The following is an 18,865-nucleotide window of genomic DNA, read 5'->3' as shown; positions in this document are numbered from 1 at the left end:
TACACCCTCTTATGTTTGAATTACCTCCCCTTAGAGTTGAATCATGAACTGCACATTAATGTATATTTCAATAAACAATAGCATAATGGTTATAAATAAACACATTAAAAGTTTATATAAAAAGTTTGACAACTAAAATTAAATTTATTGACAGGCTCAAAAATTAAAATTGCGATTTTTGTGAATAGATTTAATTTTAATTGTTTAATATATTTATTTTTGAATATTTAAAAATGTTAACTTTTAAAAAAATAAAATAAAAACATTAATATTTTAATTAGCATTGAGTCATTGTCTTCCCTTCCCCAGAAATTTGCCCCGTGCTATTTATATCTCCATTCCACTGGTCACCATGGTCTACGTGCTGGTCAACGTGGCCTACTTCACCGCCATGTCACCACAGGAGATGATGACGTCCTACGCTACAGCAGTGGTGAGTCCTTTTAGCTTGACCACAGTCCCACCCCACACAATACCACAGGAGAGTATGAGATTATGTTGTTCTATGCTACAGCAGTGGTCACTCATTTAAGCTTGACCCCTCCCCCCATCCACCCCCTATCACAGAAGATTATGTTGTCCTATGGTGGTCAGTTTTAGCTTGACCGCTACCCACCCCCTATCACAGGATCCTAGATATTTTTTTAGTTTTTGAGTGCTAGAGCACTTGACTACTTACCTGAAAGTCTCAAGTTCAGTTACCAGATCGGAGACTGTAGGACGTTCCTGAGTTCACTCGGTGATGCCGGTTTGGCTCAAGTTAGGGAAGTAAGTGTGGCTTGACATTTTCCCTTGAAATGTCAAGGGCACAGAAATGGGTGAACTCTACTTCATACGCCTTAATTAGCCATTGGGCGCTGAAACCAGCAAACTCTACTTCATCTGCCTTATTGACAATAGGGCACAGAAACAGGTGAACTTTGCTTCATCTGCATTATTGGCTGTCATGTCAAAAATGGTAACTTTACTAATAATTTTAAGTTGACCCAAATCATGTTAACATGAGTCTTCTCATATTAAATTGAATCCTTCTCATTTTGTATGACCCATATCAAACAACATGAAACTTTTTTTTAGAAGCTTTCTGTTATAATTTGGTTTTCTTTTTTTCTCATGCTCAGACTTTTGGTCAAAATGTGTTTGGTATAGCTGCTGCCATCATTCCTATTTTTGTTGCCCTCTCCACATTTGGAGGAGTTAATGGCTTGCTCTTCACTTCAGGAAGGTAATTATTTTTTTTTGTTGTGCTACAGTCAACTCCTAGTTTTACCACAAGCATTAAAACAAATTTGTGGTTTTTATGGCTTGTGGCTGGGGGTGTAGAACAATGAACAAATAACTATTTAATTTACAATACAAACTAAAGTAACATGGCTCTGTATGTATATATATAGTCTCACATCCCATCTCACCTGTGTGTTAAATTGGATCTCACCTGTTGACCCCTTGTTTGCCACAGATTGTGTTTTGTCGGTGCTAGAGAGGGCCAGCTGCCTGGCATCATGGCCATGATCAGCGTCACACGTCACACACCTTTACCTGCCATTTTATTCACTGTAAGTATTTTATTCACTGTAAGTATTTTATTCACTGTACGTATTTTATTCACCTTTGTGTTTTTACACATGGCGTACATGACTTTCATAGACTGAAGCAGTGGGTTTGTTTGTTAGACTAATGTGAGTTGGGCATTGTGAAAACAGTCTCCAGTCCTTACTTAGATGTAATAAGAGTATCTGTGTTGTTTACTTATCAAAGTTTGGTAGGTAAAATAGTTTAATTAAAATTAAGCTTTTTTAATTAGATAAACTATCGCGTAACCATGGTCATTTAAAAAATTAATTAAACTACCCTAATTAACATTTAAAAAAAAACCTGGTAGAAAATGTTCATGAAAGGTTCATTTAGTAAAATATACAAAAAACAAAAAATGTGTTTTTTTTATGATAAATTGGGGTGATACCGGTCTTTAAGTACAATGTGTTAGCTAAAGGTCTGTGTGTTGCGTACTATAGCTATGGCTTACAAGTGTTTTTTTTCCTTAATGTATCACTTAATGTTGGTGGTATGGAATAGCATGGTCAGATGGTAGAATGCATAGCTGCTACTCTGAAAGATTCAAGTTCAGATCCTAGACTCGAATACATAAAATGACTTAAAGTTTACCCACCTGTAGAGGTAAAGCCAGGTAAAGATGGCTGGGAATAGAAGAGACCACACTATCCGTTTATTTTATATGCCGAGTTCACAGATTCAGATGATCTCTACTTCATTGGCCTTACACACTGGCTACATAAAAGTAAAACACTGTACTTTTTAAAACATGGGGATCATGTGTTCTATCCTCTAACATAGATAACCCATGGCTGAAATAAAATTCTGTTTTTGTTATAAATTTGTCTAGGGAGGACTTTCTATAGTGATGCTCATCTCCGACAACATCTACTCCCTGATCAACTACCTCAGCTTCACCCAGTGGCTGTCTGTAGGGGGGTCCATTGCTGGCATGGTGGTGCTGAGGTTCACTAGACCTGAGATGAAAAGGCCCATCAAGGTAGGTTTTTATATGTTTGTGTTTAGGTTTACTGTGATGAAAAGACCCATTAAGGTAGGATGTTTTTATATGTTTGTGTTTAGGTTTACTGAAATGAAAAGGCCCATTAAGGTAGGATGTTTTTATATGTTTGTGTTTAGGTTTACTCAGATAAAAAGGCCCATTAAGGTAGGATGTTTTTATATGGTGGTGTTTAGGTTTACTCAGATAAAAAGGCCCATTAAGGTAGGATGTTTTTATATGGTGGTGTTTAGGTTTACTGAGATAAAAAGGCCCATTACGTAGGGCTGTTATGTGGGGGTCTAGGACATTACCCCCCCCCTGTTAATTACCCTCTCCCACTGACATTATCCCCTGGAGTCTTTATCTGCCTTGTCAATTACACCCCCCCCCTGCTAAAGAACCCTAACCCAAACCACAAGCCCATCCTCTTCCCACACGGTGGTCCTTTTGTACACTTGACATTTTAAAAAAAATATATATTAAAAAAATTTCCTAGTAAAACACAAATATTAATATTGTTTTGCACTATTGGAATTATGGCACCTCTTTTTGTGTCGGAAGTTAACCCTAACCCCAACATCAATCGTAACCCCAACTCTAAACCTACATCTAACTCTAACCCTTACCCTATCACTAGCCATAACCTTAACCTAACCCTAAGTCTATCCCTAACTGGGGGGAGGGGGGAGTAATATCCCACTCCCATTACATCAGTTTATAAATACATGTAATATCTCTGGGAATTGTTTAAAAACTAGTGTAAAATCTCAAAAACAACTTTGTGTGAAATCTTTAAAAATGCTAGTGTTAAATTAGCAAGGACATGATAAGTTAGGATTGATGCAAATTCAGTAGGGGAAGGACCTAATCAATTACTAAAAATAAACAGTTTATTAGTGGTTAAAGAGCGTTTTTAAAAATTATTTTGTTTTTGTAAGTTATGTAGCCTATGTGGTTACTATACATAAAACAGTTTTTTTTACCTTACGTGCTTGGTAACAAAATGTTGTGGCCTGATGAAACAAACTGCCAATGCCTGCCTCAACTCACCCCCCTACATTACCATCCCCAGATGCCACTGGTCATCCCATTCCTGTTCCTGGCCATTGTCCTGTTCCTGTTGATTGTGCCGCTGGTGGCCGCCCCCTACGACACAGGCATGGGCGTGCTCATTGTGTTTTCAGGGGTGCCAGTCTACATCCTTGGTGTGGTCTGGAAAAATAAACCTAAAGCATTCCAAGACATGATGAGTAAGTTGACGAATCTTGTTTAGTTTTTTGGTTTTTTAGTGCACTTCGAATATTAATTTTCAGGCTTTAACTACACTTTAAATATCAGTTTTTATGCTTCATCGCACTTTGACTACACGTTTTATGCTTGATTACACTTCAGATATTAGTTTTTAAGCTTCAAGCATACTTTGAATATTGTCTCTTAATTTAAGAACCTAATTTAAAAAGTTTGTAGCAGACTATTAATTTTTGACAGTTTAGCATGTATAAGATTAATATTTCCTTGCTTAATTTTTTTTATACAAATGAGCACAAAAATGAACTTGTGGTATGCCTTTGAAACAGATGAACCTTTAGTTAGTACATTGCTGTGGCACTTTGATTTAATTGTTGTATTAAAATAAACTGCTTAAATTTTAAAAATTTCTTATCATTGTGGATAGGTTAACTATCAATGAAATAATTTTTTCTCATTTTTCAGTGAGTTTGACTGTAATGGGACAAAAAACAATGGGTGTGTCCCCCACAGAAGATCAAAAAGAAATCTAAACAAATTCAACTGGACATTCTGAAACTGTGTATCCCATAATGCACCTGGATTTCTCTTATTTCCTGTTGTGTTGTATTCCACACAGTGCTGCAGTGAGGGATAATGATTAATTTTTTTTTTCTAATGACAGTGCAATGTGATCATCAGACATTATCTACATTATTGTAGTTTACACTGGAGTTTACATTATTATTATTCATAATGTTTTACAAACTGGGTTCAATGACCAACCATGACAGGTGGATATGCAATACTGGCCGAAATGGAAATTGTTTAATTGGGATATATTGCCCGTCTTGGCATTCAGAAAACTCATGACAAAAACATTCATGTTGACTTAAATGGTTTTATACCCAAGTTTTAGGAGAAAGTTTCAGTGTATTCTTTTTTAAAAAAGATTTATTCTTTAGCACAGTGGTGCTATCCACACACTTGGTCGTGCTATACACACACTTGGTCATGCTATACACACACCTGGTGGTGCTATACACACACCTGGTGGTGCTATACACACCTGGTGGGGCTATACACACCTGGTGGTGCTATACACACACCTGGTGGTGCTATACACACACCTGGTTGGGCTATACACACACCTGGTGGGGATATACACACACCTGGTGGGGCTATACACACACCTGGTTGGGCTATACACACACCTGGTGGTGCTATACACACACCTGGTTGGGCTATACACACACCTGGTGGGGATATACACACACCTGGTGGGGCTACAGGTGAACTTCTAATGTGGTGTAGTGTCGTAATGTGCTAAACCAGCATTCTGTGTCTTCCAAACAAGGGCCGGAACTTGCCTGATTGTGCACAACAAAGGGGGATAGTTTGCCTGCATGTTTGTGTACAAGAAAGGGGGATAATTTGCCTGCCTGTTTGTGGCCACGAAAGGGGAGACTTTGCCTGTTGTTTAACATAATGTAGTTGGTTGGGGGGATAATTTTTTTTTGTTTAGACAAAATAGTTGAAAGGACATGACTGGTGGATTAACAGGGGAAAGAACTTGCCTGATGTATTATTAGGGGAAATAACTAGCCTGGTGGAATCACCAGGAAAAAGTATTGTCCCTTTACTTTTTACACTGTTTTAATTTATTGCTGTGGAATTTCAGAATACTCCTTTTAAGATCTGCTGAAACAGAAACGGACTGGTGTTCAATCATTTATTTGTGCATCTTGTGTTTAATTTATTATGCAAATTTATTGAAAGGTCTGAACTGTTAATGGTGTTACTTAAAGTTATAATGGAACAAAGTTTTTTTTTAGAATGACGTTGCTTGAATGCACAATTGGATTTGTTTTGTACATATTCAGGTACAACCCCTTAATTACTTAAAATTTAAACAAAAACATGCTGAAAATATTTTTACCAGTGTCAATTATACTTATATGTTAATGCTTAATACTTCTATTTAATAATTTAAGCAGACATTTTAATTTCTTAGAGCACAAGAGAATAATCAGGATTGCATGAAGCATTGATAATATAATTTACGTTTGTCCTAACTCACTGTTTTCAACATTCCAACGATAATAGGGCTGGTAAGTAGGTCACCAACCAGTTCTATGGCTCATGCAGGTTTTATTGAGCCGTAGAACTGGTTGGTGACCTACTTACCAGCCCTATTGTCTGCTCTCCCGAATGTTAAGTTTAATATGGTCTCAGTTGAATATAATAGGCATTATTTTATTATAGGCTTGTATTTCAAAGTATTGTTTATATTTTAAAACTGTTTCAGGTTTATATTTTAAAACATTTACACGTTTTGAAACTGTTGCAGTTTATTTGTAGTTCATTGCAGGTATACACTATCAAAACGTAATATTTTAAAAACACATTTCGCCACTTGATTTAATTCAGTATGCAATGTTATGTAATTTTCCAAGAATCTCAAATAGTTCCTTCACATCGCTAGTCATCAAGGGTCATTCATAAATGACATCATGCAAGTTCTGTCACGTTTTCGCTCTTCACCCCTTCTTTGACAGTCAAAGCCTGCCTCGGAATAACATGAGTTTTCATGACCTTTATTTTTACCAAGTACAAAAATATATGCTGACACATTTTCTTCACCTACCTTTCATCACAAAATTAGCACATCTAAGAAAAACAAGTCCCCGAGGTGCATGATGTCATTTATAGACAACCCTTCAACCCAGAGTTTTATTTTTTAGTACTGCTCATGATATATTTATCAGTCCAGGAATGTGACATTTCACCATAGTATGTCATTTTACAACTGCAGCTTTTTCAAGATAAAGCAAAAGCTCCTTAATAGTGTTGGAATTTAAAGTTTTTTTAATTCATCCATTTTAGGTGGAATTTTTTTTAAAGTGCTCAGTCTCAATTCAAACATTTTATCGATAAGTAAATTGTTACAATTATTTGTGACATTTTAAAATATTTAGTCATAACTCAGAAAGTAAAAAAAATGTTTGCATTATATGACATCTCCTAAATTTGTAATCAAATATGCTGCAAGTATATTAAAACTATTTGTAACTTATGGAGCAAAAAAAAATACAGATTTTAAGTATCTCACAATTGAAATCAAACATTTACACAATCTAAATAAAAACAGATATGACTAAAAGTGGTGGAGCGTCACAATTTAATTGGGTCCATTTTGTAAACAAACATTTACAAGTTGTTTGATACAAAACCCATGTTCCTTATTGCCACTAAGTTTATTACTGGATGTGTGTGGGGTGTGGTCTATTTATTTTCTGGCAAGAATATTGAATTTCTATTATTATGTTTGTTTCCTAACTTAATTTGTGTAAATAGTATCAGTACCTGTGTCCCCCGTTAGTTAAGTACTAAATTTAATTTGGCATTAAATTAACCTTTAGTTAAGGACTAAATTTAATTTGGCATGAAATTAACCCTTAGTTAAGTTCTAAATTTAATTTGGCATTAAATTAACCTTTAGTTAAGTACTAAATTTAATTTGGCATTAAATTAACCTTTAATTAAGTACTAAATTTAATTTGGTATAAAATTAACCTTTTAAAAAAAGTCTGTTTTATAGATGAGCCAATCAAATGGTAGGTTATTCTAAAGTTATTTTAACATTACTGGTGTTGGTTGTATGATACAGATGGGTTTTTGTGTGTTGTAAATAGTGTAGATAAAAGTTGAACAGAATGAAGTGTTGTTTTACATCTTTTCTTTTGATGTTTTTAAGATAATCACTGCTCAAGAGTTGTATGATTAAGTTTTAGTAATTAAAAGTAGATTTACATATTGGAATTTTCAGTTTAATGTATGAGCGTTTTTAATGAAATATTGTTTTTAAAAGGTTTTATTTTTAGGTTAAAAATTTACATTTGTTAAATATTTAAAGTTAGATGTTTTTACCACTTTTCTTGTGTCCATTATCTGTGGTTGGGTTTGTTTGTAGTCAAATTTTGAAGTTAGCTGTTTTTACCACTTTGCTTGTGTCCATTATCTGTGGTTGGGTTTGTGGTCACATTTTTTTGTAACTCACTAAACACATTTTTCTGACCAACACTTACCCTTATAAACAAAGTTCCTTCTCATATTGAGTTTTGTTAAAAGCTTGTTATCGTAAGGTTTATACATATACTTGTTTTGGTGAACCACTTCCCTAACCTAATCTCATGAATCGGTGTAGATCTTTGTATGTGATATTAGAATTTCTATTTCTTTCTAATAAAAAGTCAATATCTTGTTATCAATGGAGAAAATCGATGTCGTTGTTTCCAAATTTGCTATATGGATACATTTATTTGTGCATGGTTGATTCATATGTAGATTAATTGGTGCACTTGTTAAAGGGAGGTGTTGTATTGTTAAATATGAATAAAAAGTTAATAAAGAATAATTTTAGTGTAGACGTAAATTCTTGATATAATAAACCGGGAGTGATCTCCCCTAAACTTTCTCGAATATTCTTATATAAAATAACAGGGGATGGAAACTCGGGCTATAGACATGATTTTTAATCCATTTCAAATACTTAAAGTTTTAAAAATAGAATAAAATCTCGTAGACAAATTAATTGCACACCAAGTGAACGCAAATAAAAAAAGCGCATAATAGTGCGCAATATTATTAGTACTTTTAAAATTTACATTAGTTTTTTGAGAAATCGGAAGTAGCGTAAATTACTACTTCCAGTCAACGGAAATTACTCAAAATTTAACAGAAGGTAGAGAATTAGATCTTTTACTTACATGTGAAATTTCATTTATCTATCTGAAATAGTACTCAAGTTATAGGCTTTTAAAAAATTCAAAGTAGGAAAAGTACCACTTCCGGTTATCGGAAATCGCTCAAAAGTTGATACGGATCTACGATTTTGATAAAATACTTATATATGAAATTTCATCAACCTAGCTGTAACGGTACTCAAGTTATCGTGTTTACATACGGACAGACAGACACAGACACACACACACACAGACATACGGACAAGATTGCAAAATTATGTTTTTCCGTATCAGTGAGGTGTAAAACGTCGAGATTTGTAAAAATCTCGATTTTTTTTTTTTGCACGATTACAATACTTTCTCTATACTACGTATATACGAGAAAGTAAAAAAGGGCATTAGGTTATGTTATGTATGTAGATGCTTGAAAAAAGGAAAATTAATTTTGTTGAACTTTTTAATAAGCGTAAATGTTAATAAAGCATACTAGATATTCGATTGGTATTATGTTGCAGTTGACAAGTTAGGCATTACTATTAAAATTGTTTAACAGTTGATCAAGAAATGAGTAAAAGGGCATTAATTAATGGTTTTTAGATAGTGTATCAAGCCATGGATAACTGTCTCTTTTCCTACAGGTCTAAGAAAGATTTTTAAAATTACTTGTTTACTTAGAAAACAAAATGTGCACAGGTTATTAAATCAAAACCAGAAAGAATGAATTTTAAAATTGTGAATTTTTCACTGCCATATTTTAAAAAAATGTTTGTTCATTTTTATTTGACTAGATGTTTACAAATTTTTTTCTTATTTTTAATGTCAACATTAACTCAACTCTTAAATTTAGCTTTTGAAATGTTTACTTATTGTGTAATGATTATTTGTATTATTACCTTAACATTTTTTTTTCTTGTTGGCCTTTAGTTTTCAAAATTTCAATTCTAAAAACACATTTCAACAGGCTAATGGCCATGTTAAGCTTTTTTTTTAAAGGATTGACATGAACACATCTTAAATCTTTTTAAAAATTTTCTATATAAACTGGTGATGGATTAAAACTTTTTGTATAGTGGGGGAAAACTTGGAAATAGTATCTTAGTAATAAATATTACCCAAAAGCTTTCAGTTTCTAAAGATTTGAGATTGTTATCATCGAAACCATTTCAGGGAAGATAAAATTATATATATATAATCCTTATTGAAACTTTCAATTTTCAAATACTCTGAATTGTGTGGGAGATGTCTGTTTATTTTGTTTCTTCTGCACAGAAGTATGAATGTGCTTTTATTGTTCAACGAAAAATTTTAAGTTTTGATTCTTTACTTATGAATAAAATGCATTCATAAAATGATATTCAGATTTTTGTATCTGTAAATAAAAAAGGCTTAAATATGAGAGAACGAAATTGATTGAAGACAGGATTTCATATCTTTATTGCAATAGTCAAATGTAGTAGATCTACATGTGGCCAAAAATAAAACAGCAGGAAGTTCTTGTAAAAAAAAATATCCCTTTTTATATAATATGAAATAATAGGTGTGCTTGCAGGATTCTTCCAAATGCTTATTAAAATAAGCCAACATCAGTAAAAAAAGGTACAAGAATTAAAAAAAATGCATCACAAAAAAAATTACTTGCCAATAAAATTTACATGAAAGAAATTTCTCTATTGTTTGTATACAACATGTACATATAAAAACTCAATTAAAAATGTTTGTAAAGGTTGTACAAAAAAAAATAAAAATCGTACAACTTTTTTTACTCCCCGCCACAAATCATTGCTCTACAATATTTGTAAACCCATGGCTAAGAAATATACAAGCCACTGATATAAAAAAAAAACAACATTCAGAAATTTAAGATTTGTACTTCTGCCCCAGAAAAATGCCAAGTGCCACCACTCCCCCTGCCACCACAGCACCTGTTGCTACCTTGGTGATTGCCTTTTTGGCCAGGTACACCATCAAGCCTTTCTTGGCGCCCAACACAACCTTCTGAATGGTTCCTCTCTGCTGGGCTTGGTTCCAGTATTCGATTAGGGCTGGACGCTTCTCAGCAATCAAAAACCTGTAGTGAAATGAAAGTGTTAGAACTGTTTTATTTTTTTTTTACATTATGCTGGAATATGGACAACAGCAGGTGTCTATTTGTTTTGTTACATTGTCTGTTATAAATATTGTGCCCTTTCAGACTCGATTAATTTCTATGAAGTCAGGTATCGTATTCAGCATTACGCCCAGTCGGGACGGCGTGGCCTAGCAGTGGAGCGCTAGACTGCTAACCCGATAGTTTTGAGTTCGAATCCGGGTTCAAGTTAGTGGAACGTCCCTGAGTCCACTCAGCATTAGGGAAAGTAAAGGCTGTTGGGCATAGTGCTGACCACATTATCACCTTATATGCCAAGGTCAAGAAACATATGAACTCCACTTCATCTGCCCAATAGATCGTTAGGTCTAAAGAGGAATTTTTACTTTACTATGCCCAGTCACCTTTACTTTCCCTAATTCCAGTCAGGCACCCACTAGGGGTGTCCTATGGACGAGCCTCTACAAATGTAATTAGTACTCGTTAACCATGCAGACACAATAGGTAATATTAGTAGAGATTATTAGATAAATTTACAAATGTTAAAACTAGTCCCAGCTGAAAGTTGTATTTAAATCTAAAAATGATGCAGAGATATAAAGCTACATTAATGAACCATGAGTTAATTAATACATTTTTAAAATGTATTTTTAAAGTAGCCTATATAAAAACAAATACCAAAATTGAAAAATCATTGGATCAAAGAAAGTTGGAAAATTGTTAATAACGTAAAAATGTTTTTGTAAAAATGAGTTGACCAACCTCTGAATGAGACCAACATTGATAAGCCTGCCAAGAAGGATACAGAGGGTGATATCTGCTGCAGTAAAATTTGGCCCACACAACCAGTGCTGGATGATGTTTTCTGTTAAAGTTGACATGCAAATAAATATTTAACTGAATAGTAATATTTTGTTTACAACGCTAATTTATTTTTTATTAACAGCAAAGCCAGTTGACATTGAAAAAAAAAAGAAAAAATACCCAAAGAAATTTATAAATTTTAAAATCTGAAAATCATTTTATTATCTGTTTAAGTTTCCTCTGTCTTTTTTCTAAATGTGAAATCTGAAAAATACTATGTTTTTATCTTTCTCTCCCCCTCCCCCTATAACTTTTCCTGTCTTGTGTGGTATATCTTTGGTTGATCCTCTTTACCCACTCCCGTTACAGAAAAACTAACTTAAGCAATTATTTATTTTTAATATTATGTTCTAATTGTTTTACTAAATTTTTAAAAAGATGGCAATAATTTTTGAAGGAATTTTAAAAATTAACTTTTTAGTCAAAAAATAAATAAATTCTGAACAATGAGCTCACAAAGATTCATAAGGTTATAATATCAAATGTTAAACTTTATAATATTATTTTGCAATAAAGTATTTTGCTTAATACAAGTGCAGCATCATGATATCACATAAATCAGTAATTTTCTGAGTTTTAAAAATATTTAATTAGTATAGTTCAATAGTGAAATTAGGTGGTGTGTTAACCCTTGCAGCTTGCTTCTAAACAATAACTTATTTTGTTGGTAAATAAATACAAATTTTTAGTTTACTTTAAAAAAAAACTCACCAGTTCTGCTTTTCCTTAACTGGGCTTCTAGCTCATCAAACAATGGTTCAAGGTCATCAATCAGTTTAGCAATGTAGTTCTTGTCTAGCATAATAGAGGGCTTGTTTCTAAATTTCTCGATTTTGTCATCGTAGGCTTCTCTCAGGTCTGGGTTTTTGTCTCGAAGTGCTTCCATCCTTGCAACTGCTTTTTTGGCTTTCGCTTCATATCCTTGATAGTAGAAGGTTTATGGTTCAAAAGTCAGAAAGTACAATCTTCTTCTTCTTCGTTCTTAATTTTTTGTGTTGAAAGGGATCGAGATTTATCTGCCAGTGGGTTTGAACTCGAGACTTTTTAAAATTTATCAACCATGAGCTTTTTGCCGACTCGACCACACCTCCAACACAATTAAGGATACATGTCAACTGGTTATGCGAAATTGAGGCCATTGACTCAGATTTGAGCCTGCTTTTCTTTTTGGGATTTGCTTCCATAGCCTTTGTCCAACCAAGAACAAGCTACAAGGCAGCAGTTGTTTGATTTTGGAGTTGTCTCTCCTAGAAGAGTGGCTGTCCCTAGCTAACGAGCCTCATCTGCCCGAGGGTTCGAACTCGAGACTTTTTGGTTTAGCAACCATTAGCTTTACCGACTCGACCACACCGACCCCCAGAGAAAGTACAATAATAAAGACACATTTTTTGTTCATTTGTTAGATAAAAAAAAATATTTTCACTGTAAATGTATTTATATTTAAAATACAAAACTATGGAGTAGAAAAAGAATTTTGTAATAGTATTAAATAAATGAATGTCAACTATATTTGGTGCCTTTAAAAATAATTTTAAATATAATTTTAAATTTAAGTAGAAAAAAAAATTACATTTAAAAAAATATTTCTGAGTTACCTTCCTTAGTTTGTCTGTACATAGCTGGCATCTTGATTTCACCTACAGCAAGTTCAGGGTGCAACAAGACACCAAAGGTCAAACCTTCCACATTGAGGCTGTTAAACTTTGACCTCCATTCCTGCACTAGCTTGCCCTCTGGTGTGCTGGGGTCAGGGACAAGCACCGGAGCTGATAAAAATAAATTATTATTCATAATTAGGCACTAATCTATACATATTATTCTCTTCATGGACAAGACGACGCAATCTGAAAATCTAACCCTCCGCCCGCCCCCTCCCTCGCTCTCTCCAGGCATGCGCAACAGACCATTTCGCTACCACCCCCACCTCCACCAGTCTGGTGAGCTGTGGTTCACCCCGAATGTTTACAATCGTAGAGCCGGGTCAAATTAGTGACGGCTATAAGGGGCGGATAATTTAGCTTTTAAATGATTTGAAACTAAGGGGAGTTAAGAAGTTCTGCTTGATATTTTCATTGTCGCCTGTAAACTGACATCAAGGACGACTGCTTTCAAGGGAGCGGGGGAAGATAGGGTAGTGTCGAAATCACAAATTATGAATTACTGAAAAGTAGAAAATAAAACAACTAAATAGCGGTGTATACTACGCAGCAGGTCGGCTAGTTTAAATTTTTTAAAAAGTTGGATTTAAGTTTGTGCTTCTGCATTTTTCAGACTAGTTAAGGTCTTTATCATCTGTGTCTGACTATGCAGCGCTGTGCACATTTTGGTTGCCCTGGATATGCAATCAAACAGAAAATTAAAAGAAACAAGAGGAAGGGAAAAACTATTTGAAGACTCAGTGTGGAGGAAAGGGATAGTCAAACTTGTCTTGATTCAATGAAATTATCTATGTATTAACTAAAATTGTAAAGATTATAACATTCAATATGAAGGATTTTTTAAACAAACTTTAAGGTTGAACTACACAGTAGCACCATTGTAGTTTCCATTATTAGGGGTTATTAAAAAAATTACATTACATAACAATATACAATAAGTCTAACAAAAATGCAGGATAATTATAGTTATTATTATTGGAGAAACACAATTTTTTTAACATTAAACATAAAGAAAAGCATACAGTTTTAAAATAGTAACACCACCATCTAAAAGTTACCATTATTCAGTTTATCCACAGTGTCTATGACATTTTCAGACTCAGTGACGAACTTGTCGCCCAGCTTCAGCATGGGTACTTGCCCTTTTGGGTTCAGTCGCAGGTACCACGGCTCAGTCTGTTGGTGTTCAGGCAGGCAGATAACTGTTTGCTTGTACCTGACATTTTTCTCTTCCAGCGCCAACTGAGCCTGAAAACAGGACATGGCCTTGTAAACATCACTGCTATATTAGAAGGGATGGCATGGTTGGATGGTAGAGCTTACGACTGCTAACCCAAAAGTCTCGAGATTGAATCCCAGTTCTGATGGGGACCTGACTCATGTTAGGGAGTCAAAGACGGCTGGGCATAGTACTGACCACACTACCCCTTTGTATGCTAAGTTAATTAAAACAGATAAACACTACTTAATCTGTCCTATGTGTCTTGGGCAGGAATGGGAATAGATGATGATGATGAAGTTATCTAAGGAACTTTATTCTAACACAAACCCTATATTAAACTTTTACAGGGAGCTATAACGGGCTCTAAGGGACGGAGTGGTCTAGCGGTAGAGAGCTGGACTACTAACCAGTAAGTCTCGAGTTTAAATCCGGGTTCAAATCAGTAGACCATCTTGAGTCCACCCAACTCTGATGGCTACCTAACTCATGTTAAGGAAAGTAAAGGGGCTGGGTTGAGTTCACTTGCCCAATACACTGTCAGTTTTGAAAAGGAAACTTTTTTAACTTTACTTTTATAATGGGCTTTGGAAAATATGTTCTATCTCCCAGTATGAAAAAAAAATATCCCTATTTCACCAATAGATACAACGGGTGCACCCCATCTCTTATTTATACATAAAATAAAGTCTTTTATTGATTCAAATCATTTCAGGTTACTGTGCTATTGCATTTTTAATCACATTGATCTCTCAACTGTAATAAAACTTAAAGCAAAATGACTTTAAAGAATGTCAAATAATGAAATAGCACAGTAGGTCATTTGATCCACTGCAGCTTGGAGTGGAGTAAAGGAATTGGGTTTATAATCTGGAACAACCTAGATACAAATTTAAATTTTGGTGTGGGGAATGTTGATTTAGACCTCTGATTAAATAAGAACTACATTTTTGCCAAGGGAATGTTGATTTTGACATTAGGTTAGATAAGAACTTAGTTTCAGCCTATGAAATGTTCATTGCCTATGAGTAAGAACTTAGTTTCAGCCTATGAAATGTTCATTGGCTTTGAGTGAGAACTTAGTTTTAGCCTATGAAATGTTCATTGGCTTTGAGTGAGAACTTAGTTTTAGCCTATGAAATGTTCATTGGCTTTGAGTGAGAACTTAGTTTTAGTCTATGAAATGTTCATTGGCTTTGAGTGAGAACTTAGTTTTAGCCTATGAAATGTGCATTGGCTTTGAATAAGAACCCAAGCTGGAAATATTAAATACTGAAATATTAATGTTACATTTGTAAAAAAAAAAAACTATCTTAACTATAAAGAAAAATTTTAAAACACTCTTTGAATAGATTGGCTAGTTACCTTTTGAGAAAAAAATGATCCTGGCCAGAAAAATAACTGTACAGGTAGGGATGCCATAGTAAAACAAACTTCCTACAGTGAAGTCCTTCTATGTATGGCAACAGAAGACTTAAGCCTATTTTTAAAAATAAAGAAAAACTTTCAGGTAAAAAAAAACCCAAACACTTTTTATGTGTAGCTAATTTTAACACAAACAATTAGTGTAAACAATGCATACACAAAGGTCAATGAGTAAGCTGTTCAGCAGAAAATGCAAGTTCTTTTTTTAAATTTTTTTTGTCGCAGTCATGTCCCTTTAAACTTGTGTTTACTTTAAAGTCTCAATGTTTACAAATTTTGAAGGAGGCTGAGAACAAAGATAAGCAAAGTGTAGATCAAACAAAACTGGGTGAAGGTTATGAGCTTTAGTTTTGTAGAGCGCAGAATTTCTTCTGTGACTAAAATAAGTAGGTCTCGACCTAAAAACAAGTTCATTAGTAGGCAGTTTCTTTCAGACACCTTTTTAGGGAGCAGTGTTGCTTCCCCCCCCCCCCCACCCAACAAAATATAATTTATACAGAAAATGTACATTTTTACCAGTTTCTGTAGACCCCCTCTCCCCCCCCCCCCCCCTCCCTGAGATAAAAGTTTAAAAGAAACTGTTTATGTAAGCCGTAAGGCCTAACTAAATTTTGATAAAAAAGCCAACAAAGAGCTACCCATTTTATCATCTTATTAAACAAAATATTTTATGCTTAGTTTAGTCTTCAACAATCTGCTAAATAAAAATATAATTAATGGATCATTGTAAGCTAAAACAAGTGATTAATAATAATTTATATTATAATGTATTATGTATGAATGTTTTAGATTTAAAAAAAAATGAAATTTCGGCAAAAAAATAATTTCATTATAATAAATTAATATAGATCTATAGCCTGGAATAACTTTTAAGTGAGGTTAATTGAAATACCATGCACAATAATCAATGGGCTCTATTTAAATTAGCCAGCTATACACACATACGGATAGAAGGAGTTGCCTATACATAACTTTAACCTTAAATATAAGGGTAGAACTTGAGGTAAGGTGTTTAGTTTTTTTCTATTACTGGCCAAAATGTTCTTGCTAATTGTTGATTACTAGTGCAGAATGTTAACTCCAGCACACAAGTTTATTCCTGACCCTGTGGCAGTATTTACAAAATCATATTGGCAAATTTCATACATGCTTATTTACACTAAAGCTAAAGGTTTGAAACCCTTTGTGTCTTGGGCACAAAAAATAATAATTTTTTTTTTGCACACAGACAAAAGGTTGAAGTACACCCTGGAAAAAAATGCAAAATTATAAAAAGTGGGCAAATGTATTATATATATATATAAGGCTTATTGGAGGTTTTCCATAAGATTCCTTAGGCCTATAAATTTAATAATCAAAGTATGAAGGTGCAAAGTTAACATTAACGGTTAAAGCTATCAATAACAATAATAACATGGAAATGGGGATTTGACTTTTTGACACCATCACCATAGTCTATAGTAGACTACTATAACTATAGATCTAGTAATTAGTAAAGTTTTTTTGGGAGAATTTTTATATCGGTGTCCGATAATGAAATAAAAGGGGTGTTAGGTTACTGGTAGTTAACTAAATAACTAAATACTAAATACACACTTGGCTGGCTAATGTCAATGCTAACCCTGTCCTTAACCCTAACTAATACTTAGACTGTCAATTAGATTGCAGGTGGTTGGGGTGGGGGGTGTAAACCAAAAAGAGTAGTCATTCAAATTGCGTTTTAGTACTTTACTTTTAGACTCAATGATGATTGACTCAACGAGTAGAAGTCTCTAGGCCCTAGGCCTACAGCCTACGGTAATCTATCGTTTTGGGTACGTAAAATCGCCCGCGATTTGTAATGTGAAAAACAGGTGACTCCTTAAATTTTAATAATTATTTCACATTTTGAGGAGGATTTATGTTTTTAAAAATTCAAAAATGTTTCCTTGATTCATTTATGTACCTGTTTTTAAACAATTGAATTAAAACTTTTCCGTAATAAATGAAGACTAGCGATGTTTCCAACAGATGCAACCATGCTCATTTACTATAGCAGCCATCTTGTCTAAGTTTTATTTTTATAAGCTTTTAGCGCCAGATTCAGGGGGAAGCCACTCTATTTTACAAATGGCTGCTGTTTATATAGCAAATCTTGCTCTCAGACACTGCTGTTTAAAGTTAATTTCTGGCCTATATCGATATATTTAGCCATTGATTTAGGTTTATTATTCATTTATCTATAATATTTGACACAAAAGTATGACAATATACTTCTATTAAAGCCTTGACAATGAGGTAACGTTTTCGTACATAAATAGCCGCGGGCGATTTTACGTACCCAAAACGATAGATTACCCAGCCTACTGACTGAGTATTTAGTATTTTAAGTAAGATTTTTGTTTACAGCATCAGTCAGCTAGATAAAAAGCGCGGGCAAGTAACAAAGGGTGTTTGGATAATTAAATTATTATTTCAGTAAGCGATATGAAGTTACATGAGACCTACCTACGAAAGAATAAACAAGCCGTAGGGACGATGAGGTGAGGGACACCGACTAGGCTTAAAAACAATGGGTCAATAAAACGATTTTACCGGTGCTAGAATGAAGGTCAAAGGTCATATTTACAAAAGTGCGATGCAAGGGCGATAAACGTAGAAACCGTTTGGCATTAACGCCCTTGGAATATCTATATACTTTGTAAAATTGTAATATCAAAAGTTGTAAATATAGGTTATATAGGCCTATCAATTATCACTCCCCCCCCCCCCGAAGTAAGTCTACCGCCCCCCCCCCCCCCCGAACGAAAAGGAATTTTTATAGAAAACATACTTTTACCAGTGTCCCCCCCCCCCCCGGAGAAAAAAAAATCTGGAAGAAACACTGATTATCTTAATCACCATTCTCTGCTAACGTTGTTTACACAATCAGAACCCTTACTCAAATTTTTAAAAAAATTAGATAAAAATTTTGTGAAAATAATTGACAGCTTTAATAAACTTTGTATAGTAAAAAAATTCATTGTTCAAAAATATTATTTTCTTCCCCATTACTAGTGAATAAATGAGCAAATATTGATTCCATAATTATAAAATGTGTTAAAA

General features: G+C 34.0%; 2 protein-coding genes across 3 annotated transcripts in view; one reads left to right on the top strand and one right to left on the bottom strand.

The window, feature by feature from the left end:
* LOC131951816 (large neutral amino acids transporter small subunit 1) overlaps nucleotides 1–9,942 on the top strand; it is a 29,518-nt gene extending 19,576 nt beyond the window's left edge. Inside the window, exons 7-12 of the mRNA XM_059314218.1 lie at nucleotides 310–433; nucleotides 1,122–1,225; nucleotides 1,460–1,556; nucleotides 2,405–2,554; nucleotides 3,630–3,807; nucleotides 4,271–9,942. Coding sequence (XP_059170201.1) covers nucleotides 310–433; nucleotides 1,122–1,225; nucleotides 1,460–1,556; nucleotides 2,405–2,554; nucleotides 3,630–3,807; nucleotides 4,271–4,338 — 721 coding nt within the window. The 3' untranslated portion in view covers nucleotides 4,339–9,942. The remainder of the gene's footprint in view (nucleotides 1–309; nucleotides 434–1,121; nucleotides 1,226–1,459; nucleotides 1,557–2,404; nucleotides 2,555–3,629; nucleotides 3,808–4,270) is intronic.
* Nucleotides 9,943–9,944: 2 nt separating this feature from the next.
* LOC131951817 (ganglioside-induced differentiation-associated protein 1) lies at nucleotides 9,945–18,378 on the bottom strand. Of its 2 annotated transcripts, none has more exons than XM_059314220.1 (7): nucleotides 18,269–18,378; nucleotides 15,722–15,836; nucleotides 14,196–14,385; nucleotides 13,075–13,245; nucleotides 12,191–12,400; nucleotides 11,378–11,480; nucleotides 9,945–10,597 (listed from the first exon to the last, which is right to left on the bottom strand). In XM_059314220.1, the coding sequence occupies exons 2-7, from the start codon at nucleotides 15,776–15,778 to the stop codon at nucleotides 10,387–10,389; spliced, it is 942 nt and encodes a 313-aa protein (XP_059170203.1). In that variant the 5' UTR covers nucleotides 15,779–15,836; nucleotides 18,269–18,378; the 3' UTR covers nucleotides 9,945–10,386. The 2 variants fall into 2 exon arrangements, with proteins under 2 accessions (XP_059170203.1, XP_059170202.1); XM_059314219.1 differs by lacking the exon at nucleotides 18,269–18,378 and adding an exon at nucleotides 17,727–17,993.
* Nucleotides 18,379–18,865: the final 487 nt, after the last annotated feature.

The sequence above is a fragment of the Physella acuta genome, unplaced genomic scaffold, assembly GCF_028476545.2.
Source record: "Physella acuta isolate Inbredline_101_S28 unplaced genomic scaffold, ASM2847654v3 ptg000830l, whole genome shotgun sequence".
In the NCBI taxonomy this organism is placed as follows: domain Eukaryota; kingdom Metazoa; phylum Mollusca; class Gastropoda; family Physidae; genus Physella; species Physella acuta.
This window is presented reverse-complemented; position numbering and strand designations above follow the sequence as displayed.